At 44.2% G+C, this 26,784-nt stretch overlaps 1 protein-coding gene and 1 long non-coding RNA gene across 2 annotated transcripts; one reads left to right on the top strand and one right to left on the bottom strand.

The window, feature by feature from the left end:
* Positions 1–655: 655 nt before the first annotated feature.
* On the bottom strand, positions 656–23,202 carry LOC113243472 (zinc finger protein 233). Its single transcript, XM_057314458.1, is given in 6 exon segments — positions 656–805; positions 808–2,472; positions 5,843–5,935; positions 6,444–6,570; positions 16,754–16,801; positions 23,107–23,202. Coding segments are annotated over 5 exon segments (1,929 nt in total). The 5' UTR covers positions 16,769–16,801; positions 23,107–23,202; the 3' UTR covers positions 656–776.
* LOC123000221 (uncharacterized) lies at positions 22,777–26,681 on the top strand. Its single transcript, XR_006408074.3, has 3 exons — positions 22,777–22,980; positions 23,149–23,307; positions 26,581–26,681. It is a non-coding gene; the product is annotated as an uncharacterized LOC123000221 (long non-coding RNA).
* Positions 26,682–26,784: the final 103 nt, after the last annotated feature.

Genomic DNA, 26,784 nt, shown 5'->3' with positions numbered 1-26,784 from the left:
TTTTCCTGGGGATGCCTGGGTGGCTCAGTCGGTTAAGCGTCTGCCTTCAGCTCAGGTCATGATCCCGGGGTGCTGGGATCGAGCCCCGTGTTGGGCTCCCTGTTTAGCAGGGGGTGTCTGCTTCTCCCTCTGCCTCTTCCCCCACTGCTCGTACTCTCTCAAATAAATTAATAATAATAATTAATCCTCTTCCTGGTACAACTGATTATGACTAACTGGGGTTAAGCTCCTTAAAATTTTTAAGTACTTATCTTATTTAGAGTAGGTTTTCCTCTCCACCAAGTTAGACATTTCCAGGGCATCTACTGTTTGTTAAGCACTGGTTGGAGGTCACGGTCATTTAGCAGTAAACAAACTTCCTGCCCCCACGGAGCTTCTTTTCTAGTGGACATGGACTTTGTCGTGTCCATCAGTACACTTTTGCTAACATCCTGACCTTACTTATCCTGTTTAAGGCCTCCCTCCGTGTAGATTAGATTGAATGTGAAGGTTCTAACTGAACCTTACTGTACCATTCTGACAGGGTTTCTAGGTCTTGAGGACTGTGAAATTTTGAGCTCTGCTGGAAACACTGGCTACATTCACACAACACATAGGTTTCCTCCAGTGGAATTCAGATGACTATAAAAAAAAAAAAATTCAGCTCACCTCTGAATTATCAAAACACAATATTTTATAAATATTCTCTGCTGTGTGGATTTTCTGATGAAAATGGTAAGTCTGCATTCTGAAGAACACTTTTACCACACTCATCACGTGTGCTGGATTTATCACCACTATGGACTCTCTGATGAACTTGAAGACGTGAACTTTTACTAAAGCCCTTACCACAGTCAAAACATTTGTAGGGTTTATCCCCCGTATGGACTCTCCAGTGGGCTTGAAGATGTGAGGTCTGATTGAAGCTCTTACCGCACATGCCGCATTTATAGGGTTTCTCTCCCGTGTGGATCCTCTGATGAACATGAAGATACGAGTTCCAGATGAAGCCTTTCCCACATTCTTCACATTTGTAGGGTTTCTCCCCCGTATGGACTCTCTGATGGGCTTGAAGATGGGAGCTCCAACTGAAACCCTTCCCACACACATCACACTTGTAGGGTTTCTCTCCAGTGTGGACTCTCTGATGGTCTTGAAGATGTGAACTCTGGCAAAAGCCCTTACCACATGTCTCACATTTGTATGGCTTCTCTCCTGTGTGGACTCGCTGATGGACCTGAAGATGGGAAATCTGAGTGAAGTACTTACCACATGTCTCGCACTTGTATGGTTTCTCTCCTGTGTGGACTCTCTGATGGGCCTGAAGATGGGAATTCCGGCTGAAGTTCTTATCGCACACATCACATTTATATGGCTTCTCTCCGGTGTGGATTCTCTGATGGGCTTGAAGATTTGAGGCCTTACTGAAGTCCTTCCCACATACCTCGCATTTATATGGTTTCTCTCCCGTGTGAACCCTCTGAGGAGGACCAGGATTCTGATTAACTAGCCTGTCACACGCCTCCCATTTGGAGGTTTTGTCTCGAGGGTGGGCTCTCTGATGGGCTTGAAGGTGTGATGTCTGATTGAAGCCTTTATCACGTATCTCACATTCAGAGGATTTCTCTCCAGTGTCGTCTACACAGCAAATGTTGAGATCTAGGCTGTGACTGGAGTCCTTCCCACACGTGTCACACTTATACAGATCCCCTCCTGGGTGGAGGGTCTCATGGGTGGGAAGACAGGAGTTCTGATTGAAGCTCTTAGCACATACCTGACATCTGTAGGGCTTTTCTCCTGTGTTGACTCCCTGATGATTTTGCAGGTGTGAGCTCTGACTGAACCCCCCACCACACTTGTCATTCCTACCACATTTCTCCCCTGCATGAATGTTCTGGCAAATGCAGAACACTGAGCTGTCACCGATGTCCTCCCCACACTTACTACATATGTGGTGCCTCTCTCCTGAGTGGGTTATACTATGTTGGCATGATTTCCTCATGAAGTCTTTTCCACAATCATCGTGGCTATAAGCCTGCTTGCTTTTGTGTATTTCCCGACCATCACGATGATGTGAGATCCTTGTCATAACACAATGGTCACACTTACACTGTTTATTTTTTACATCAACTTGCTGATACCTACTCTGATGATTGTGTGTCTCTCTCAGATAGATATTCTTCCAGAACTCCCCAGTGGTCTTAATTGGAAACTCTTGTCTTCTGATATTATGGGAACTCTCCCCGTGAAGCTTCACTACCTGGTTTTCATCTTCAGAAACCTGAGGAGACTCTCCTGCCCACATCTGACAGAAGGAGTCACCTTGTTTTGGCAACCTGGACTTCTTGCTTTGCAGATTTATTACTGAGTCTTGATTTCTGGTTAATTTACTTGTAAATTGTTCCCATATCTGCCAGCATATAACATCTTCATGTAAAAGGTATCTGAATCCTGCTTTTTGGAAAGTTCCTATCTCGTTTTGATTCCTGAGTCCTGGAAGGATAAAGAGGATTCAGAGGTGAAAATGTGGACAAGTGAAATATTCCACAGGTCAGTCACCCTAAGAGACCTTATTCAACCAGCGAAGACTTGAGCTTGACTTTACCACTGGCTTTTGCGTGCCTCTGGGGACGAAGAGGTGATGAGTAGGCCCCTGCCCACTAAGGGCCAAGGAAACTCATTTCCAACTGTACCCAGACTAATGTCTGAGGTCAAATGAGAAATACAAGGCTATAGACAACAAAAAGTGTCCCGGGAAGATTTTACAGAGGGGAGACTTTACTTCCTTGTCCATAACAATAATCACTTTAAATAATCCTGGCCTTTTCTGCAGCAAGTATATAAGAACTACAAAATCCTGCATATTTATAAGCCTTAAAATCATGGTTACATTACACCACCTGCAGAGTTGTGTAAGACAAGCTAAAAATGGCTAGAAAAGGCCGAATCTGTCCGTTAGTGTTTACAGATGGATTATCACGTGACGCCAAGAGTTCCCACGGAAAAAAAGGGAGGACATCCTCGAAAAGTGAAAAGAATGGATTTGTAAAAGGAAATACTTCCTCTGTCCTAATAATGAATCCTTGAAATGGTACCTTAGTTTAGCCAGTAAACACATATCAAACAAGCTGGATTTGAGAGGATTCCCCTTTATTTCAGTGAAGTCCTAATATATAATATTCAGCTGATGAATATTAGAACTAGAAAAAAACAACCCTGGAAAATGTAATCCCACAGTGGACACAGCCCATGGGGGTAAAAATCCTATGACCATCATGGCCACTTAAGTTGGCTGGATTTTCTAATAAACCTGGACAGTTAATATCATCTTTTAGATTTTGTGGGTTCATATCTGTACAAAAGGTGCTGTGGTGGTCAGCACACAAGATGGTCCCCAGTGGTCCCTGCTTCCTGGTATCCATACCTAGAGAGGTCCCCTCCCACAATGTACCAGGATCAGTCTATGAAACCAACAGAATATGGCGGAAGTGATGCTATGTCACTTCCAAAGTTAGGTCATAGAAGACATGGTGGCTTCTGCCTTCCACTCTCTTAGATCTCTAGCTCTTGGGGAAACCAGGTGCCATGTTTTGAGGACACTCAGGCAGCTGTAGGGAGAGGCCCACATGGCAAGGAACTGAGACCCCCAAACAGCAAGCAAGGAACTGAGGTATTTTGCCAACAATAATGTGAGTGAGCCCATCTTGGAAGTAGACCCTTCGGCCCCATCAAGCCCTCAGATGACTGCAGCTCTGGCAGCTCCTTGACAGCGACTTCATGAGATCCTGAGCCTGAATCACCCAGAAACTTGCCCCAAGATTCCTGGGCTCACAGAAACCGTAAAAAATGTTTGTGGTTTTAAGCCAATAAGTTTACGAGTAATTTGTTATATAGCAATAGATAGTTAATACAAATGCCACAGAATTTCGGGGGCGCCTGGGTGGCACAGCGGTTAAGCGTCTGCCTTCGGCTCAGGGCGTGATCCCGGCGTTATGGGATCGAGCCCCACATCAGGCTCTTCTGCTATGAGCCTGCTTCTTTCTCTCCCACTCCCCCTGCTTGTGTTCCCTCTCTCGCTGGCTGTCTCTATCTCTGTCGAATAAATAAATAAAATATTAAAAAAAAAAAAAAGGGGGCGCCTGGGTAGCGCAGTCGTTAAAGCATCTGCCTTCGGCTCAGGGCGTGATCCTGGTGATCCGGGATCGAGTCCCACATCAGGCTCTTCCGCTATGAGCCTGCTTCTTCCTCTCCCACTCCCCCTGCTGTGTTCCCTCTCTCGCTGGCTGTCTCTCTGTCACATAAATAAATAAAATCTTTAAAAAAAAAACAAAACAAAAAAAAAACAAATGCCACAGAATTTCTAATTAGGGTAGACATTAACAATGTTCTGAAATAATCCTTTGATCATGCTACCTTATTCTGCTCATGTCAACTGTCTCCGGTAAGAGTGAAGACAGTGGGATCCACTTAGCACCGTTCTCTGTGAGCTTTTGTTTCCAAGGATCGTTAAGGGAGAAGAAACCCATTAGTTTGTGTTTCTGCGCGGTGAAAACAGACCTCAAGAATATTCTTCATAGATGGAGAAGGGCACCTAGATGGATAGACAAAATGCAGAACCCTGGGGTATTCTGATATTTGCCAAAAGAATTTTTTAAAAGATTTATGTATTTTTTTGACAGAGTGAGAGAGAGGGCAAGCACAAGCAGGAGGAGGGGCAGAGGGAGAAGCGGGCTCCCCACTGAGCAGGGAGCCTGATGCGGGACGCGTTTCCAGGACCCTGGGATCATGACTTGAGCCGAAGGCAGATGCCCAACTGACTGAGCCATCTAGGTGCCCCAAAAGAACTTCTGATAAGGAAGATGGGGATAGAACAGGCCGTAAGATCTGCTCAGCATTCTGAGGAATATGGGTTACAGAGGAGTATCCATTCGTCAAAACTCCTCAAACTGCGTACTGAAGATGTGTAAATTTAAGTTGTACCTCAGTAAAAAGACCTGTAAGACAAGTCACTTCCCATGCTGAAAATTCATCAGGCTGTACGTTTATAATTTGTGCAGTTTTCTGTATCTAAGATACGTTTCAATAAAAAGCCCAAAATCAAAAAAAATAAAAATACGGATTCGTACATGGAGGCAAAGCAACTGGGAAGCTACATATTAAGAAGCAAAGAGACAACGGTAATAACTGGGCTCCTACCTCCCAGGGTCAGGTTTATACATAGAAACAAGGGAGCGAGTCAGGCAGAGCAAGCCCCCAACGTGCCTGACTGCCTGCATGAAACCTTCATGCCGCAGAGGATACACGAAGAGGAACAGTCGAAGGACCAGGAAGACCTTCCCCTCACTACTTACACCATCCGACTGGCAGACAGATTTTTCTGGCTTTTTGTTTGTTTGATTGGGTTTTGGCTTTTGGTGCTTATATCCAGTAGGAATGACTATGATCGGTGTTATTTTAGGCTGGGTTTACCTGGGGGATATGCAAACTAAAGATAAATGAAGGGAGGAGAGAGGCGAGGCCAGAGCAGGGAGGATACAACTCCGTAAAGAGCGGAGGTAGTGCTCACCAAGGGTAAAGCAGAGACCACAGGTCAGGACGAGCCCAGAGGAGGCCTTCTCACTCCTGTTCAAATGGCCACCGTGAGGGTTATGGGTTGTACCAAGACAGGAGTCACGGAAGGCTGAACAAATGGAGTGACACGGGCTGACTTCCGTGACCTCGCGTGTCTGCAGAACAGACCGGCCCACGGGAGCAGGGACGCACTGGGAAAGCTGCTGCGATGAGGCGGGGTAATGACTGGCGGGGGCTCGGGCACGGTGGCCAGCGGGCAGGTGGTGAGGACTTGGAGCTGCACGCCTCTCACCTGAAGGCCCGTCCCCTTGGGTTTCGGTCTCCATCACCCAAAGCTTCTCTTCTCTCCCCAACGGTAAGGTCTCTAATCTGAACGGTTCGTATCCTATGGAAAAGAAATGGCACGTGTACAACGTGAGTAAATTGAAGGCAAAAATTGGAATTCCAGAATTACAATCCCCATGCTCTTTAAGTCGTGTTTCCCCAAATTCCGACCGCGGCCTGCCGTACGAAGTACCTTGTACGCCGTGAGCCAGTCCGCAAGCACGGAGATGTGTCGACCTCCCCCTAACCACTGCCTACTGCGGCCACACTTCCTTTGCTGCTTCCGCCCACAGTCTCTAGCGCACATCCTGGTGACAAGGAGCTACGCTATTTCTGACCGATCTCATTCAACACAATAATGACGTCACCCATCAACTGATTTTAACCTCCCAAGATGTTGCAACTGTCATCTGACAAAAAAACAGACAAGGTACAGACAAGGTGTCCTGCAGGAATGAGGAACCTGAGACACCCCGCCCCCCCAAGTTTCGGGAAGCACTGTAAGAGTCCCAAAGTCTTAAATATTGGAAGGGGGCTGGCGTTGAGGCAGAGAGAGCCCCTGTCCTCACCCACAGAGAGCAGGTTCCTGAAGTTCTCCAGCATCACGTCCCGGTACAGCTTCCTCTGGACGGGATCCAGCAGCCCCAGCTCCTCCTCCGTGAAGACCACCGCCACGTCCTTGAACGTCACCGCCTCCTACAACACCAAGCACACGCGACCTCAATCTCATAACCAATGGCCAGTGGGGAAAGGCAGCACTAAGAAGGTGGGGGGGGGTGCCCGGGTGGCACAGCGGTTAAGTTTCTGCCTTCGGCTCAGGGTGTGATCCCGGCGTTCTGGGATCGAGCCCCACATCAGGCTCCTCCGCTATGAGCCTGCTTCTTCCTCTCCCACTCCCCCTGCTTGTGTTCCCTCTCTCGCTGGCTGTCTCTCGCTCTGTCAAATAAATAAATAAAATCTTTAAAAAAAAATAAAAATAAAAATAAAAAAAATAAAACATTAAAAGCTAATTTAAAAATTAAAAATAAAAGCTAAAAAATAAAAATAATTAAAAATAATTTCAAATTTAAGTTAAATTTTAAAATTTAACTGCAATTTGAAAACTGAGGGTTGCAGAAGGGAGGGGGTGGGGGATGGGTAACCGGATGACGGGCATTAAGGAGGGCACGTGCGGTGATGAGCACTGGGTGTGATATGCAATTAATGAATCGTTGAACACGACATCAAAAGCTAATGATGTACCATGTGTTGGCTAACTGAACATAATAAAAAAAAGAAGAAGAAAACAACCAATTACGAATAATCCCTGTATATTTAACTTGGTGTCATTTGTGAGTATTCCTATACTAAGTGCCCTAGAACAGTAACTCTAGAATCATGGGGTATATATATTTTAGAATTTGATAGATACTGCCAAATAGTCCCAGAGATGTTAGGTCAATTTAGGCCGAACAGGGTCAAATAATTTTTGTCTTTCCTTTCTGCTTCACACCGTCCCTAAGTCAAGGGACTGTCACTTTGTTACAATTTGACAAGCCAGCAGGTCACACGTCCTGGGGAGCTATGCAAAGGACCCTCCGCACTGTAAAGGAACATGCCACCTCTCCAAGACAGCATTCAAAGCGGTAAAGTGCTCAGTTTTTCATGCTCTAATACCTATTTAAATCCCCAGGCTGTGGCCTTCACAAGTTGTAAGATCTTCAACAGACAAATCCTTAACCTACTTCCTCCCCTGTGTGATGGTATCCATACTGGAAGATTCCTAGCCATGGAAATGAATATACATAACGTTCTTATAACTGTACCGCCCAATTCAGTAGCTACGTGACTCACATGTGACCATGTAAATGTAAATTTTAAATTCCATAAAATTAAAACTTCACTCCCTCCATTGCACCAGCCACATTTCAAGTGCTCAAGAACCACATGTGGCTGGTGACTACCGTATCGGACAGGACAATACAGACGATCTCCATCATCGCAGAAGTTCCCTGCAACATATAAACTTGCCACAGAGTAGGTCACTAGATGCTAATTTTTATTAATATAATTATAATTGATACGGCAAGTATCCGAGCACACTTTCACATTGATTTAGTCACCCCTGCTTTCTTTTGATTATTGTTTGCATGGCTTATCTTTTTCCATCCTTTTACTTTTCAACCTGCTGATACCCTGATATCCGAAGTGAGTTTTTTTTTTTAATTTGAACATCTAATTAGTTTTATAAAGTGATTCATGAATAAGGTAGCAGCCCATCTAGCAAGTAGAAGGGAGCCCCCTGAGGTGTTTCTTATAGACTGCATACAGTTGGGTCATATTTTTTTTAAAGATTTATTTATTTATTATTTTAGAGAGAGAGATGGGGGGCAGGGGCAGAGGGAGAGAGAGAGAATATCAAGCAGACTCCGTGGTGAGTGCAGAACCTGATGCAGGGCTTGATCTCATGACCTTGAGATCATGACCTGACCCCACATTGAGAGTAGGATGCTTAACTGACTGAGCCACCCAGGGGCCCTGGGTCCTATTTGTTTTTAATTTTTATTTCTTTCCAGTATAGCTGGCAACAAATGCACTAGTTTCCTTCATTAGAGAATGTCTTTGATTTTCCCTTCATTCTCAAAGGATATCCTTACTGGGTACAGAATTCTGAGTTGACAGTTCTTTCCATTCAGCACTTTAAAAATAGTGTGCCCCTTTCTTCTGGCCACCACGGTTTCTGATGAGAAATCCACTGTCTTTGAATGTTTTTTCCCTTATGGCTAAGAAGTCATGTCTCTCTGACTGCCTTCAAAATGTTTTTCTTTGTTGTTAGTTTCCAGAAGTTTTACTAGACCATGTCTTGGTGTACTTCTTTTTTTCTTTTTTTTTTTTAATATTTTAATGCAGTACTTTTTATTATGGTAAAATACACCATAAAGTTCACCATTTTAACCATTTTTAAGTGTTCAGTTCAGTGGTGTTAAATACGTTCACACCATCCCCTCCAGAATGTTCTCATCTTCCCCAACTAAAACTATCCCCATTAAATACTGACTCCATATTCCCTGCTCCCCCCAGTCCCTGGCAACCTCCGTTCTGCTTTCTGTCTCTATGACTCTGACTACTCTCCATACTTGATATAAAGGGAATCATACAGTCTTGGTCTTTTTTTTTATAATAATTTTTTATTATGTTATGTTATGTTAGTCACCATACAGTATATCCTTAGTTTCTGGTGTAGTGTTCCAAGATTCATTATTTGCGTATAACACCCGGTGCACCATGCAACTCTTTTTAGCTATTATTACTGCCTTTATTATTGCTACTACTGTTATTAATGACAACAATGAAAAGGGGGGGAAGACCCCAGAACAGTCTGTGTGTTTATCTTCCTCATTATTCTGAGCTTAACGAAACATCTAGTTTGAACAAGAAGTCAAATTACTTTTACAAAAAGCAAAACCAAGACAATACTTTTCTTCCCCCACAACTGAGTTTTTAAAGTTAAAAAAGACAGTAGACGTGTTGGTGTATTTCTTTGGGTTTACCCTGCTTGGAATTCACTCAGTTTCTTGAATCTGTAGGTTTGTCTTCTGTCAAATTTGGGAAATTTTCAGCCATATTTCTTCAAATACTTCTTCGGTCCCACCCTCTTCCTCCTCTCCTCCTGGGACCCCAATGACATGAATGTTACTTATTTGTTACAGTCCCCTGGGTCCCTGAGACTGCTATTTTTTTCAGTCTATTTTCTCTCTTTTATTCATATTAAATAATTTCTATCATTCTATTTTCAAGTTCTTCCCTCTGTCCCTTCATTCTGCTATTGAGCCCATCCATTGAATTTTTAAGTTTCTTTTACTGTATTTTTCAGTTCTCAAATCTCCATTTGGTTCTCCTTTATAGCTTCTATTTCTTTTTTTTTTTATTTAAGATTTTATTTACTTACTTGACAGAGAGAGACAGCCAGCGAGAGAGGGAACACAAGCAGGGGGAGTGGGAGAGGAAGAAGCAGGCTCCCAGCGGAGGAGCTTGATGTGGGGCTCGATCCCAGAGCACCGGGATCACGCCCTGAGCCGAAGGCAGACGCTTAACGACTGCGCCACCCAGGCGCCCCTATATCTTCTATTCCTTTGCTAAGATTGTGGCTTTTTTTTTTTTCATTTTTCCAGCATGTCTGTAATTGCTTATTAAAATATTTCTAGGATAGCTGCTTTAAAAACTTTATCAAATGGATGAATCTAGAAGACATTATGCTAAGTGACTAATAAGCCAGTCACAAAAAGGATTGTGTATATAATTCTACCTACGTGAGGTATCTAGAAGAGTCAAATACATAGAGACAGAAAGTAAAATGGTGGTTTCCAGAGACTGGGGTAGGGGGGTGGAAATAGGAGTTACTGTTTAATGGGTACAGAGTTTCAGTTTGAAGATGAAAAAAGTTCTGGAGATGTGTGGTGGTAATGGTTGCACAACACTGTGAATGTACTTAACGTCATTGGGTGGTACACCGAAAACCACTTAAAATAATATATATTAGGTATATTTTACCACAATAAAAAGGTCTTTGTCAGGTAACTAACACTTTATATCACTTATAACTGAGAACTAACATCAGTGAGCGTCACTTTACTGTGTCTGTTGATCGTCTTTCGTACAAGTTAAGATTTCTCTGGTTCTTGGGACGCCTGGGTGGCACAGCGGTTGAGCGTCTGCCTTCGGCTCAGGGCGTGATCCCGGCATTGCAGGATCGAGCCCCACATCAGGCTCCTCCACTATGAGCCTGCTTCTTCCTCTCCCACTCCCCCTGCTTGTGTTCCCTCTCTCGCTGGCTGTCTCTATCTCTGTCGAATAAAAAAAAAAAAGATTTCTCTGGTTCTTGTATACCGCATGATTTTCCACTGAAACTTGAACATGTTGAGTATTATGAGACTCGGGATTTCATTTACGTCTTCTGTTTTACTAGGTCTCCTCTGACACATCTCTCAAAGGGGAAGGGAGGCAGAGCTTTGTTACTGCCAGCTAGGGAAGATAAGATCAGATTCTCCACTTGGCCTCTGTTGACACCTGGTGGGGTGAGAAGGTCACTACTTCCGGGCTAAGACTTCTGGCCCCTTACTAGGTCTATGCGGATAATACAATACCCTGGCTGAAAGGGGCAGAGTTGGGTTGTTACTGTTCCCCATTGGCTTCTACTGACATGAGGGATGGTGGGGGTTTGCCTCAACTCCGCTGGGTAGTAGTCAAAGCCCTGACTGTCCACTAGGCCTCCTCGGACACCACCCATGCCGGGAAAAGGAGAGGCAGCTCATTACTGCTGGGTGAGTGTGGAAGTCCAGGCTCCCACATTGTCTCCACTGACACCATAGTGGCAGGTGGGTACTCATTACTCCCTTACAGGGAGGTTGGAGTGGCTCATTACAGCCTGGCAAGGCGGGAAGTCTAGTCTCCTTGTTAGAGCCTGGCAGGGGTGGGTGTGGGGCTGCAGGGGTTTTTTTTGCAGTTGAAAAAGAGCAGTTACTACCTAAAAGTTTTCTGTCTTGCTAAGCTGCCCTTTCCTCACCCTCTGACCAAACAGAGAAGGCTTTCTTGGGCTTTTTTGGTCTGAACTCATTGGTATTTCCATGCTGCCATCTTCTCTAGCACTAAGTCTGGGATACATGAGGCAAAAAGAAAACCCAAGTCACTCACTGCCATGTCACTCCTCGAGTCTTAGGTCCCTAGCCAGTCTGCCTTCTCGCCACCTTTCATGTTTGCTTTACATACAACATCCAGGATTTTTAGCTGTACTTAGTGAGAAGAATAGGGAAAAGTACGTCTCCTCCATCTTTCCAGAAGTGGCAGTCTCCAGAATTGCTTTTTTGAGAACAGAGCTTTTATGTAGGAAAACTGTTACAGCAATGTTCTGTAAAACATTTTTAAAAAATCTTAGGGGTGCCTGGGTGGCTCAGTCGGTTAAGCATCTGACTCTTGATTTCAGCTTAGGTCATGACCTCAGGGTTGTGAGATCGAGCCCATGCGTCACACGGAGTCTGCTTAAGATTCTCTCCCTCTCCCTCTGCTCCTCCCTGTCCCAGGCTCTCTCTCTCTCAAATAAATAAATCTTTTAAAAAAAAATCTGAAACTACCTAAATGTCTAGGATTAGGGAATTTTTTTTTAAGGAACATCAATTTATTGAAATATGATGCAGTCGTCAAAAATGCAGGTGACAGAAACCTCTGTTTCTGGCTATAACAGAATAACTGGTACTAAACACGCCCTCCTATCATAAGTAGTAAAATAGAAAAAAATATGAAACAAACTGCTTTCAGGCTCTGAAAGCACAATACTTCGATCTCTGAAAGGAAGGACACAAATGAGGTGAGCCCTATGATCACCCTACATATTTGCCTGTCGATAACTTTTGAGCTGCAAGTGCAAGAAGGGGGAACCCAAACAGAGCCTTGCATTGAAGAGACGGGAAAACCAGAATGGGGAGACCGGATAGGTGGAAAATGCAGAGCAGAGTTCCAGAGAGAAGAGAATTATGCATAAGAGAAGCACTGGAAAGCCGCACAGTAATCCTTTGAGTCTGCTGCTAAGAACCAAACTGCACATAGAGGACGAAAGCCCACAGGTCAGGCAAGAAGTATCTGGGGAGTGACGGGCTGAATGGTTCCCAGAGCTCACTAGGACTTAGAGGTGTCTGAATTCCGAAGAGCCAAAATGGAAAGCCCTCACTGACCATTAGGGACATATGGCAGCAACTGAAGGGCCACGCTTTAGTCGAAGGGCTAAACTATCGCTAGAACAGAGGTTCTCGACAGCTGACATTTTACACCAGGCAATTCTTTATGCTGGGGGCTATCCTGTGCACTCTAGGTCGTTTAACAGCATCCCCGGCCTCTGCCCAGTAGTTGTCAGTGGTACCCACCCTCTAGTCCTGACAATCCAAAATGGCCAGACACTGCCAAGTGTCCCAGGGTGGGGGCAAAACTGCTCCTGAGAGGCACTGCTCTGGAATAAAGATCACTCTAGACCCACCCTAACCAAGTTTAGAAAACAAGGTTCCAAGACAATTATCATATGGTTTCACTCATTTATGGAACATAAGAAATAGGAAGATCGGTAGGAGAAGAAAGGGAAGAATGAAGGGAGGGTAATCAGAAGGGGGAATGAACCATGAGAGACTATGGACTCTGGGAAACAAACTGAGGGCTTCAGAGGGGAGGGGGTGGGGGATTGGGATAGACCGGTGATGGGTAGTAAGGAGGGCACATATTGCATGGAGCACTGGTGTTATACGCAAGTAATGAATCATGCAACTTTACATCAAAAACTTGGGATGTACTGTAAGGTGACTAACATAACATAATAAAAAATTATTATATAAAAAAAAAAGAAAACAAGGTTCCAAAGAATCTAACTGAACCAAAGGAACTTATGACTATCTGATTATTAGAAGAAAATTGCACTTGCAAAGTCGATGCTCATTCATAATAAAAACTCTGAGTAAAGTAGGACTAGAAGGGAACTTCCTCAACCCCAGTGATGGACATCTACAAAAAGCCCACCAGGTGATGGAAGACTGAAAGCTTTCTCCCTAAGATTAAGAACAAGGAAAGGGGGGCGCCTGGGTAGCGAGGTCGTTAAGCGTCTGCCTTCGGCTCAGGGCGTGATCTTAGCGTTTCGGGATCGAGTCCCACATCGGGCTCCTCCGCTGGGAGCCTGCTTCTTCCTCTCCCACTCCCCCTGCTTGTGTTCCCTCTCTCGCTGGCTGTCTGTCACATAAATAAATAAAATCTTAAAAAAAAAAAAGAACAAGGAAAGGATATATATGGCAAAATTGTTCTAACAGTTTTAGCCAGTGCAATAAGAGAAGAAAAAGAAGTCTACACAATGGGGACAGGAATGGAAAAAATAAGACTCTTCATTTACTGATGACTGTGCAGAAAATCCTGACAGGCTAGAAAAATGTTTCTTGATTTAATATGCAAATTTAGCAAAGTCAAGATACAAAAGTCAATTATATTTTTACATTCTAGCAACAAATAGATATTGAATTTCAAAAAACAACAGCATTCCGAATAGCACCCCAAAACATAAATCACTCGGGGATAAATTTAACAAGACACAGATAATAAATTCACATGTTGAAAGCTATAAAACGTGACTGAGGGGAAGAAATAAGACCCAAATAAATGAAAGAAGATCTAAATGCTCGTGGGTCAAAAGGACTTGTATTGAGAATATTAAAAGACCTATTAAAATTCAATTCAAATATAAACAACTTAGTTTAAAAATAAGCAAAAGAATTGAACACACCTTTCAAAAAGAAGATATGCAGAGGACCAAAAGCAGAAAAAAGACATTCGACATCTCAAGCATCAGGAAAATGCAAATGAAAGCCACCATGATATATCACAACACAACTGTCATTAGGATGCCTAAAATTTAAGACTGAAAATATCAAATGTTAGAAAAAACGTGGAACCAACTGGAACTCGAACACATTGCTGGAAGGAATATAAAATACGCAACCACAATGGAAAGTGATTTGACAATTTCTTAAAAAGTTAAGCATATAACCGAGAGGTTAGGTTCTCCTCCTAGTTATTTATCAAAGAGAGAGAGAAAGCCTGTGTTCACCCAAAAATCTAGTGTACAAATGCTTAAAGGAGTTTATTTACAACAGCCAAAAACAAGGAGCAACCCAAATGTCCATCAATGAGTGAATGGATAAGCAAATCGTGGTACACCCAACCATGAAATACTACGCAGCAATAAAAAGAACTGTTGACTTGTGTCCAAAGACATTATGATGAACGAATGGAGCCAGACACGAAACGAGTACGTACCATATAACTTCATTTACATGACGTGGGGGAACGTCATCAAAAAGACATGATTTCCAAATGAGCCGGCAGCTGGACCCTGGCCCTCGGAGGCTCCGCGCCGCCCCCCACCCCATCCTTGGAATGTGGGTTCTGCTGGTCTTTCCTGCTCCCGGGGGGCTGCTCCATGGACACAGCCTTGAGATAATGACATGGTGTTGAAAACACCTGCATGGTATACATGACTGAGGACAGTTAGGGCTTCTTTATAAACTTTGGGGAATTGGAGGGCAGCTGAGGGGATCCAATCGTCTCGCTGCCGCCCAAGACAAGCCTCATAGCTAAGTTCCCTTTGCTTAGTAAAACTGCCACCTACCAACCTGGGGTGGCCCGCCCCTTTCTTCCCTCTTTCCCTGCCTCCCATGTATGGGGGCCCATATCAGATTACGCCTGGGAAGCGCCCGAGGGGGTTGAGGACCAACGTACGAAACTCAAGTAACTGAAGATTAATCTAATCTGTGGTGACATAAAGTAAACCGGTCATTGCCTACAGCCAGGTGTGTGGGACTGGGATTAACTGGGAAGGGACATGAGGGAACCAGAACTCTGAGTGGTGACAGAAAAGGTTTACATCTAGATTGCGGCGGTGGTCATGAGGGTGTGCATATTTGTCAAAACTGATCAAATGCTTTATTATACGGAAATCATAGGTAAACTGTAACTCAAAAGATGATTTTTTTTAAGATTTTATTTTTATTTATTTGAGAGAAAGAGATGGAGCGAGCACACACAGGGGGAGGGGCAGAGGCAGAGGGAGAAGCAGACTCCCCACTGAGCAGGGAGCCCAATGTGGGGCTCGATCCCAGGATCCTGAGATCATGACCTGAGCCGAAGGCAGACGCTTAACCGACTGAGCCTCCCAGGTGCCCCTAGAAGCCCTTCTAAGACGAGCACATAAAAGAATTTTGAATCATAAAAAACTCAAGTGATAACAATAAGAGAAAAAATAAAATCAGAAACTGTACATATAGTGCAATTATAATTTTGTAAATATAGCATGGGGGGGCAGCTGGGTGGCTCAGTCGTTAAGCTTCTGCCTTGGGCTCGGGGCGTGATCCCAAGGTCCTGGGATCTAGCCCCGCATTGGGCTTCCTGCTCCGCGGGAGCCTGCTTCTTCCTCTCCCACTCCCCCTGCTTGTGTTCCATCTATCTCTGTCGAATAAATAAATAAAATCTTTAAAAAAAAAAAAAGATGGTTTTCCTTTAGGCAACTTGTTGATGAAGCAGGTGCACGATGTCTGCTTGATGAGCCATAACTCAGGCTTTTGCTTTTCAACAAAATTTATGTATCTTCACGCTGACTTAGAAAGAAATTGAAAGTGGCGAGGTGCCTGGGTGGCTCAGTCGGTTGAGCGTCTGCCTGCAGCTCAGGTCATGATCCCGGGGTCCCGGGATCGAGCCCCATATAGGGCTCCCTGCTCAGTGGGGAGACTGCTTCTCCCTCACCCCACTCATGCTCTCTCTCTCTCAAATAAATAAATCTTAAAAATAAAAAAATCTAGGGGCGCCTGGGTGGCTCAGTCGCTAAGCGTCTGCCTTCGGCTCAGGGTGTGATCCTGGCGTTCTGGGATCGAGCCCCGCATCAGGCTCCTCCGCTGGGAGCCTGCTTCTTCCTCTCCTGCTCCCCCTGCTTGTGTTCCCTCTCTCGCTGGCTGTCTCTCTCTCTCTGTCAAATAATTAATAAAATCTTAAAAATAAATAAATAAAATAAATAAATATAGCACGGGGAAAACAGCTGACATATGCAGTCTGGTAACGTGGGTTTTTTTTTTTTAATTTTCTGATATCTATAAACTTCTGAGCTATCATTTGCGAAATGAAGATGATGCTAAAAGAAAACCAAAGCTAAAGCCAAAACAAAAGTGAAGGACAGAAACAGAAAAGAGAACCAACAAAAAAATAAGTAACTCGCACATAACAAATGCCCGTTTTCCTCCTTTATCCTTCCCAGCGAACAGAAAAAAGATGCGTCTCGTCTTTGAGAAAAAGGCATGTAATTTTGATAAAAAATCAAAACTCAACTCACCTGAAACTTGGTCATTCTCTCCTGCTGCTCCTGGGAGAGGGCAGGGTCCTGGGAAGGCAGAACCGGCAAAGAAAGGGGCATGAGACGCGGGCCCGGCCCAGATGGCTGCTCTGTGTGAGTTTCAAACAAATGTGTGCCTCAAATCTGTCACCCGCAAAAGCGAATAATAGCGCTTCCCTCGTGTGATTGCTGTGAGGGTCAACATGTGAGCAGGGGGAGAAACTCATGGCTGACTCCCCTGCAACCGCAAAAAAAAGCAGGCGACTTAACAAATTTATAAATGTGTCTTTGCAAATGTCTTCGGACATCACTTCCAGTAAAGGAATCTTTTATCAGACATCCAGAGCCTGTCCAAGTCTTTCTTTCTTCTATTTATCCATCTATCTATTATTTAAGTAAACTCTACCCCCAACGTGGGGCTCGAACTCACGACCCTGAGATCAGCCAGGCGCCCCTTACAATTCCTAGTCTTTAGAAATTCACTTTTATCACTGAAGAGCCCGTAATTCTGATGGGCGATATTACTTAGTAATCTGTTGTCTTGAAATGATGTTTACTTGATGTTTACTTGACATCAGTATCCGGTTTTGTAAAAGGTATGAATACTTGAGTTTTCCTCGCGCGGCTAGATAAGAGTCTCAGTGGTACCTGCCCCTCTCCTATGCTAACCGTAGCAAAGAAAAACTAATTAAAAGTATGACTTCTAGATGTTTTCATCTGAAACACAAACTTGGCAGTCTCTCATTTAAATGAATAATATTCACAGATCCTAACTTACAGCGTTGCTCTGGGGATTACGTGAGCAGGTCTAGCAGCCCTGCCGAAGCAAACCCAAAGACAGAAAGGGAATTAGTGGCTGCCAGGGGCTCGTAGAGCAGGGAGTGAATGGTGATGGCGAAGGGGTGTGGGGTTTCTTTTTGGGGCGATGAAAATGTTCTGCAACTAGATAGTGGTGGTGGTTATAAAACCCTGTGAATATACTAAAAACCAGGGAACTGTACACTTTAAAAGGGTGCATGGTATGATATGTGAATGATACCTAAAGTTAAAAAAAAAAAACAGAAAAAAAAAGAAAAGAAAAAAAGCCTTGGCTCAGTGCCTGGCACATTACATAAACTCTCAGTAAGTGATGGTATGATGATTACTGTTCCCATTTAATGGATGAGGAAGCAGGGGATTCGCAAGATTAAGTCACTGAAGGTCACAGAGCTTGGTGAGAGATGACAATGAACCTGAATCCAGCTGTGACTCCAGAGCTGGAGTTTTTATCCGATCTCCATGTTTCTAACCACAAACACAAAGAGGACGTAGGTAGGAAGGCTGTCTGTCCTTGGGGATGACAGAGAAGGGAGCCCGAGGGCACAGGTCTGCGGAAACTGACCTGCTGGGCGATACTAGAGCCCGTTCGTCGGGATTCCACCATCGACTCTTCTGGCTTCCTAGCTCTTTGTGCCTAGTTACACATCTGTAAGATGGGCTCATAACAGTTTCTAGCACCTAGAGCCGTTAGGAGGTTTCCGTGAACACAACACACACAAGTAAGTGTCCAAAAGGCGACAGCCACTCATGTTCGGGTCTCCTACTCCAGACAGACATGCTCGAGGAGATGAGAGCAACGGATCCACTTCTCAAAGCCGGGAAGAAATCTCAGTTCGTAACACCAACTCCCTGGTCCTGGCTCCTTTCTGCGTCCCCCGACTGCTCTGCTCAGTTACAGGGTTTGGCAGGGAGACCTGACCTTTCACAGTGTTTAGTGGGAGAAAGCAAGCGAGGTCTGGGGTCCCTGGCTCAGCTCTCCGCTTCTGGACTCTGAGAAGCCTTCCATCCCCTGGGGGCAACCGAGGCGATAATTAGAGGCTTAAGCATCTGTTTTGCCTATGAGATGATTAACACACCTTTTCCTCCCCAGCACCCGGAACATACTGAGTACTCAAAACACAAGGAATCAAAAAATGACTGAAAAAACACTCCATCGGGCAAGGATTGGACCTCTCGATCTCTGAGGTTCCTCTGAGCTGTAAAATTCTGAGGCTGTTCCTAATTGGGAGGAGGAGAGGACAAACTATCTTCCAATTTCTTCCTCTGGGTTTATTTGCTTTGTTCAAGCAAAATCACGGTCATCCTTAAAAGTAAAATAATCGTAAAAGGGTCAATCATGGGCTGTGGATAAAGCAAACCCCATTTAGGTATTTACTTAATTCTTAAAGTTACTTATCTGTTTATTTATTTATATTGCACCATCAGTTCCTCACTCAAACGTTATTCCACGGACATATTTAGGTAACTGAAACCCCCCACCCCACCACTTCCCTTTTCCTCCCATTCACTCCCCTTTTATCCTCGGTGTCAGAAACTCCCTAACGGATTAATGCATGTTTTAGTTATTCATCTTGCTCATATCTATCCAACGTTTTAGAAGGTAAGCTGCATTATTTTGGTCACTACTCTTTCTCCAGTAGCAGGCACTTAAAACAGATTTGTTTTGGGGCGCCTGGGTGGCGCAGTCGTTAAGCGTCTGCCTTTGGCTCAGGGCGTGATCCCGGCGTTCTGGGATCGAGCCCCACATCAGGCTCCTCCGCTAGGAGCCTACTTCTTCCTCTCCCACTCCCCCTGCTTGTGTTCCCTCTCTCTCTGGCTGTCTCTCTCTGTCAAATAAATAAATAAAATCTTATAAAAAAAAAAACCTTTGTTTTAAGATTCATATATATATATATATATATATATATATGAATGACCCAATGAACAGTTCATGAAGACACATCCTGTATTATATTAGCTGAGAGCCTCATTACTACTCACCAAGCACATTCATTCACACGTGCAACCAACACTCACTGAGCATCTGCTACGTGCCAGGCACAATTCCATACATTAAAGATACAGCAGTGAACAAAGTCCCTGCTCTCATGACGCTGATATCATAGTTGAGAAGATCTATAATTCACCAACCAACAGATAAGCGGAGCATGTGTCAGCCGGTGATTGACACTGTTAAGAAAAACATGGCGGCGGGGAGAAAGGGTGATGGGGCTGGCGGTGCCATGTGAAGACCTGATGGGTTCAGTTCAGTGGCGTGGCTACTGGCTGAGTGATCCTCTGGGGACCACTTATCCTCTTGTACCTCAGCTGTAACAGGGCTCTTCTGAGGAATTAATGAATTAATACACAAAAAGCACTGGAAACTCTGCCTGACTCTTCAGAAGCTCCCAATAAATGCTAGTTATTGTTTTCACCACCTCCGTTAGTATGAGGTGGTGAGAAATGCACAAATGATGCCTTAGTGCTGGTCTGTTCCTAAACGAGATTGTTCTAGGACATGGAAGTATTATCAGTACATGTCTGTCCATTTTTGAATGCTCTGTCACCATGTGGCTTCTGTATACAGCCACACAGTGAGACGAAGGACAAAAAAATCTATGAATCGTTGCTACTGTTTTGTCACTTAATTTGACTTCAGGAAACCAAGAGCAAATTAGATTCCAAAGGCACAAACTAAATTTGTCACGTTCTTTCTTTAATTGCAACTTTTAAAAAAAGATTTTATTTATTTATTTGAGAAAGAGAGAGAGCACGCACACACGAGGGGGATGGGGGAGAGGGAGAGAGAGAATCCAAAGCAGACTCCACGCTGAGCTTGGAGCCTGACACAGGGCTCAGTCTCATGACCCTGAGATCACGAGCTGAGCCAAAATCATCAAGAGTTGGACGCGGAACGGACTGAGCCACCCAGGCGCCCCCCTCTAACTGCAGCTCTTACAGGGCCCCTAGCTTTCTCACTAACCACATTCTCCTAATCACCATGTAAAAACTTTGGAATTGTTTATGTCCTCTCTCCCTCGACCTCCATATGCTTATGATAATCTAGTATAAATCCTCTTGCCTCAATGTCTGGATTTTTTGCATTAAAATATTCAAGCAAAAAAAAAAAAACGGTGGGAGGATTATATAACAAGGGTAGTAAGGAGGGCACGTATTGCATGATGCACTGGGTGTTATACGCAACTAATGAATCGTCGAACTTTACATCAAAAACCAGGGATGTACTGTATGGTGACTAACATAATAAAAAAATATTATTATAATAAAACATCCAATTCATATCAAAAAAATAAATGGAACAGGCAGGAAACAAACAAACAAAAAAAGATGGACAAAACTTGGACTAACATTGAAGGCTGGCCAAGGTTGATGGATGTAAGAATTCATTATAGCACTTTGTATCTGTGTTTGAAAATGTTCACAATCACAAGTTACCAAATGTAAAAGTACCACAAGTATGATACAACTCCCGAGAAGCATAGAAAAATGCAATATACACAGAAACAACTTAAAAGAAATACATTAACATGTTCACAGGTCTTTCCACATCCTGGGATTATGGATCATTTTTGGCCTTCTTCGTCTATTTCTCGAATTCTCAAAGACAAGCACAAACTACCACCATAATCAGAGAACAAACATAATGTCACAGAAAATAAGAAAGAAATTAAATGAGCATAGCTTTCAGGTCCCAAATTATCACCAACTGGCCTCCCTCCTTCGGTCATAAGGATTACTGTAGAGGCCAAGTTTTGGGAGCAGGCTTGAGCAATGGAACCTTGAGCAAGGCAAAAGGGCCCACAGTGGGGCGCCTGGGTGGCTCAGTCGTTAAGCGTCTGCCTTTGGCTCAGGGCGTGATCCCAGTGTTCTGGGATCGAGCCCCGCAGCAGGCTCCTCCGCTGGGAGCCTGCTTCTTCCTCTCCCACTCCCCCTGCTTGTGTCCCCCCCCCCTCGCTGGCTGTCTCTATCTCTGTCAAGTAAATAAATAAAATCTTAAAAAAAAAAAAGGCGCACAGGGACCACCGAGCTAATGCAAACAGACTCATTAAGGGACCCACCTCAAAATGGCCACAGTCCCTAAATAACCAGTGGGCTATTTACAACCAGGCCCAGTTCCTAAGATTACCAGAAAAGGGAAAATTCCATACAGCCCCATACTCCCTCATTTGGCCCTATAACTGTGGCCTTTCACCACCACGCAGGAGTAAAGTTTCTCCTTTGCTGTCTTGCCTGCTCCTTCCTTGCAGGGTATTCAATAAACTTCTATCTCCTCTGTTCTGCCTTAGATGAATTCTCTCACCCCTGGGCTGCTGGACTCCACCCCATTGGGATGTCCCACAATTACCATTTTAGGGCTGAAGAAGTGTATGGCATAAAGGTTAAGAACCCAGACTGCCCGTGCTCAAATTCCCAGTTCTGTCTCTTCCCTTTTGTTTGACTTCGGGAAAATAAATAACTTAAGTTCTTCACCTATCAACGCTGTCATCTGTAAAATACAGATAATCACAGTATCTTTGTGTGTGAGGAAGATTAAGCCAACTAATGCAGAGAAAGCCTATAGAGGACTATCTGGCACTCAGCATGTTACCAAATTGGTATTACTCGTTCATCAACACATCGTCTCATCTGACCTCCTATTAATTCTATAAACATATGAACGAGTGCCCAGTAGAAAAATATCTGCTTACAGGTGAAGGAAATCTGCTCAGCGGGGACTTTTCTCCCTCTGCTTCTGCCCCTCCCCACCGCTCGTGCTCTCTCTCTCACATAAATAAATAAAATCTTTTTTTTTTTTTTTTTTTTTTTTTTTAATGGCACAGCATGTGAACTTCTCCCACGGTGGGACACTGTTACCAGGAGGCAGGGGGTCACTCCCTCCTCCTCTCTGCACCCTCTGAGAACTCCGGGGCGGAGAAGGGAAAGGAGGCTGGGAGATGTGACAATTTTTTCCCTCTGGTCCAGGATAAATCACGGTGGACAATCCCAGGCACCAGCTGGGGTGAGACCAATCCTTCCTTTTAAAAAGGAGGGGTGGGGTTGTGGGGAGTCATGAGGAATCCTAAGCAGCCCTGCACCTCTGAACCCACCCCGGGCTCACAGAAGTTTTCAGGGACTGAGCGCTTCTCGGAAAGAAATCGCAGATTGGTAACCACCGGCCACCGTTCCCGTGCCAGCACCGCTTCCGGGCGTCTTTACATCTATTTAATTCACGTAAACCCCACTACACGCCTCCTACGGAGGAACTACCCTTAATTCCACTTTACGAGGGAGAAACGGAGAAATTTAGCAAGTCTACGAACATATCGCTGGAAGGCGGCAGAGCGCGAAGTGGGGAAGGCGAGGGAAACCGAGGTCGCGACCCCCGCTAGCCCCGAACTCTGGGACGCGCGACCCGCCCTAAAACCCAGGTGACGCCCCCCCACCCCGCCGCCCCTGCCCTCCGCGGCTCCTATTCCCTGAGGGCGAGGGCGGCACCTGCGGGTCCCACGCCCAGGCGAGATCGGCAAAGACGCAAGGGCTCGGCACTCACTCACCTCCCAGGAGGTACCGCTGACCGGGATTTCGCCCCGCCGCAGCTCAAGTGCCCGGACCCGACGCCGCTCCCGGACCAGCTTTCCCAGAACCCCTGGCGGAACAAGGGCTGACAGCGCCTCCCGACGGTAGCGGAAGTGGCTCTGACTGCGGCGCGCTCGCGGACTACATTTCCCAGAATCCTCAGCAAGGCAGCGCTTACGGTAGGTTGCCACTTTTTTACCCCTTAAATGTATAAACTGTTGCAATTCAGTGCGTTCTCGGGGGATATTAGGGCATGTTTTCTGTTTCTTTTCCTTCTTTCCTTGTTTAAATTTTGTGTGTGGGGGGGGGGCGCCTGGGTGGCGCAGTGTGTTCAAGCATCAGACTCTTGGTTTTGGCTCAGGTCCTGATCTCAGGATCTTGAGATCAAGCCCAACATCGGGTTCTGCACTCACTGTAGAGTCAGCGTGGGACTGTCGCTCCCTCTCCCTCTACCCCTCTTCCCCCACCATGTGTGCACGCTCTCTAAAATGAATAAACGAGTCTTTTTTTTTTAAGGGCTAGACAATGTTTTAGGCTTTGCAGTCCATATACATTTTCTGTAGCATATTCTTTGCTTTCTCCTTTTTTATATATACTTTTTTTTCTTCTTAAAATTCTTTACAAATGTGAAATTCCAGCTCTCAGGCCGTACGAAAATAGGATAGAGGCGGGATTTGGCCAACAACCTATAGTTTGCTGTTCCCCGGCTTAGAATTCCATAGTAATATACATAGTAATAAATTTATCTATTGAAGGCTCTTACTATATGCCAGGCATAAAGTTTCAACCCTCTGCTCAACAGAACAGATATCATCTGAACACACAAGCAAATTGAGGAACAGAGAGGTTAAGCATCTTGTTTGTAGTTACTCAACTGACAAATGGCTGCACCAAACAAGTCTAGTTCCAGAGTCTGCTTTTTAATTACAATATACTGCTTTGTAACCAATATTCTGGTTTGGTCTTTTTAACATCAGTTTCTCCTAAAATACTTCAGTTATCTCAAGAAACGATGGAGGGATGTGGTCCTTGATGGCCTGGGAATTGTCAAACTCACTCTGAGAAGTATAGGGGTAGATGGGTGGTGAATAGCAGATGGTGTAAATCAGGGCTGGTCAATGGCCAGAACTGTGCCCCAACCTGCCCTTCACAAGGAACCATTCCTTCACATTAGCTGTACTAGCATCGGCAAGGAATCACTAACTGGCGGGTTCTCATTTGGATATGCCCATCTTTGGATTTATTTTTCTATTGGGTACTTTTCTTCTATTGGGTCCTATGAGACTTCATTTGGTTTAAAGAGTCAATGATGTTTGCCCTGAGAATGGGAAAAGTTATGGTGGAAAGACTATGCCATTCAAATCATCTCTGGCACTAGTTGTCCAATACCCCATTCTTTTTCCATGAATAGAACCCCCGTGTTGTAGCTGGGTGCATGTTTACACTCTCCAGTAAATATGTGATGATCCTGGGTGCCAAATTTTTTATTCTTGGAGAACAAAGATGCAATTTACAAGGGGGGAAGGCTAGAAAAGACGCTGTGATATTGAATTAAGAATTGATGGTAGAGGGGCGCCTGGGTGGCACAGCGGTTGGGCGTCTGCCTTCGGCTCGGCGTGATCCCGGCGTTATGGGATCAAGCCCCACATCAGGCTCCTCTGCTATGAGCCTGCTTCTTCCTCTCCCACTCCCCCTGCTTGTGTTCCCTCTCTCACTGGCTGTCTCTATCTCTGTCAAATAAATAAATAAAATCTTAAAAAAGAAAAAAAAAAAGAATTGGTGGTAGGGGGGCGCCTACATGGCTCAGTCAGCTAAGTGTCTGCCTCTTGATTTCGGCTCAGGTCATGATCTCATGACCTTGAGATCGAGCCCCATGTTGGGCTCCATGCTCAGCAGAGTCTGCTTGAGATTTTCTTTCTCCCTCTGCCCCTCCCCCCACTCATGCTTTCTCTCTAAATAAAATCTTTCAAAAAATTGGTGGTGGAAGTATAAACTCACAATTCATTCTACCTATGTACCTCCCTGCCCACCTCCCTATCTACTTATTTATCATCTCCATCCCCTCAGTAGCATATCTATTTCCCATGTCTTGATTTCTAAAAACCATTCCCTATGTGAAGAACCCGGGCTTCTGAAGAAACAGCAGATTCCATGGCTGGGGTGGGGGAGTACAGGGTAAGTATGGGACATCGTATTGCACCAGAGTAAGGATGTGCTCAAATTTATGAAAAGTAAATGAGCGAACAGGACAGATGTTTGCTAACAAATGTTGGGGGGAATGACGACGGTAGAAAACCACTTTTGCAACCATTGGTAACAGTTGATTTAGGCCACATTTAGCAATGGATGCTAAAACTAGCAGAGGAAATTTTGTGGAAAAAGAAGCTATTTACAGAACCAGAATGTACTTCCCTACAAATTGCTAATTACAAAGGTAAAAATGGTAACTTCATAGTGGAAAAACCCAACTCACACCTACCTTAATCGAGTTAACCAAGTTAACCTCACCTGTAATAGGAAAAACATGTTTCCTTATGTGATGCAATCAAGGACACATCACTTAGGGAATCCTTGTGCCAAAAAATGCAAAACTTAAATACAATAACGAGAAAACGTCTGACAAATCCAAATTAAGAGACACTCAAAAATATGTCATTAAGAACAATGAGGTAGTAGTGATCCTGAATAAAGAAGTTGAAATGCAGGGGCGCCTGGGTGGCACAGCGGTTGAGCGTCTGCCTTCGGCTCAGGGCGTGATCCCGGCGATCTGGGATCGAGCCCCACATCAGGCTCTTCCGCTATGAGCCTGCTTCTTCCTCTCCCACTCCCCCTGCTTGTGTTCCCTCTCTCGCTGGCTGTCTCTCTCTCTCTGTCGAATAAATAAATAAAATCTTAAAAAAAAAAAAAGTTGAAATGCAGTGTTTGATTCTTGACTGGATTCTAGACCAGAAAGAATGTGATAAATATATTATCAGGACAACTGATAAAATTTGAAGAGGGTCTGTATGTTAGTGTTGTGTATCAATATTAAATTTTCCTGAATGCTATATTTTGTATAAAGCTGTGTAAGTAAATTCAATATCCTTTTCTTAGTACACACACTTCATGTATTTAGATGCAAAGGGCAAGAGGTCTGTAACAACCTCATGGTTAAAAATTCTGTCTACACAGATACCCGTATGTGTGTATATACAGACATACACACACGGAGAGAATGAGTCAACAATGTTAACTGGTGAATCTGAGTAAAGGGTATACAAGAGATTTTATATAATTTTTACATTTTTTGTGAAATTTTAGATTATTTCAAAACAGTAAGTTTAAAGAAATGTAAAAATATATATGAAGCAAAATCTCACCATTCGGTGATAACTAGAACTAAACACCTTTTCATCTATACTTTTTTTTTTTAAAATGAGAGCACACAAAAATCCCACGCTTTGTTTTTTCAGGTTAATATATTCTGGACATCTTCCAACATCGTTACTACAGACTTCCATTTTCCCATTTGATGTCTGCATAGTGTTCCACTGGATTAATAAATCATAAAATACTTGGGTAACCCACTTGATTGTATGTTTGCTATTATAAACAATGATGCAATGACCATTCTTTTATATACATCTGCAACAGATATAAATTTACTTCTGAAGATC

The sequence above is a fragment of the Ursus arctos genome, unplaced genomic scaffold (genome assembly GCF_023065955.2).
Source record: "Ursus arctos isolate Adak ecotype North America unplaced genomic scaffold, UrsArc2.0 scaffold_19, whole genome shotgun sequence".
Lineage (NCBI taxonomy): Eukaryota > Metazoa > Chordata > Mammalia > Carnivora > Ursidae > Ursus > Ursus arctos.
Note: the sequence above shows the minus strand (reverse complement) of the source record. Positions and strands in the feature narration are given on the sequence as shown.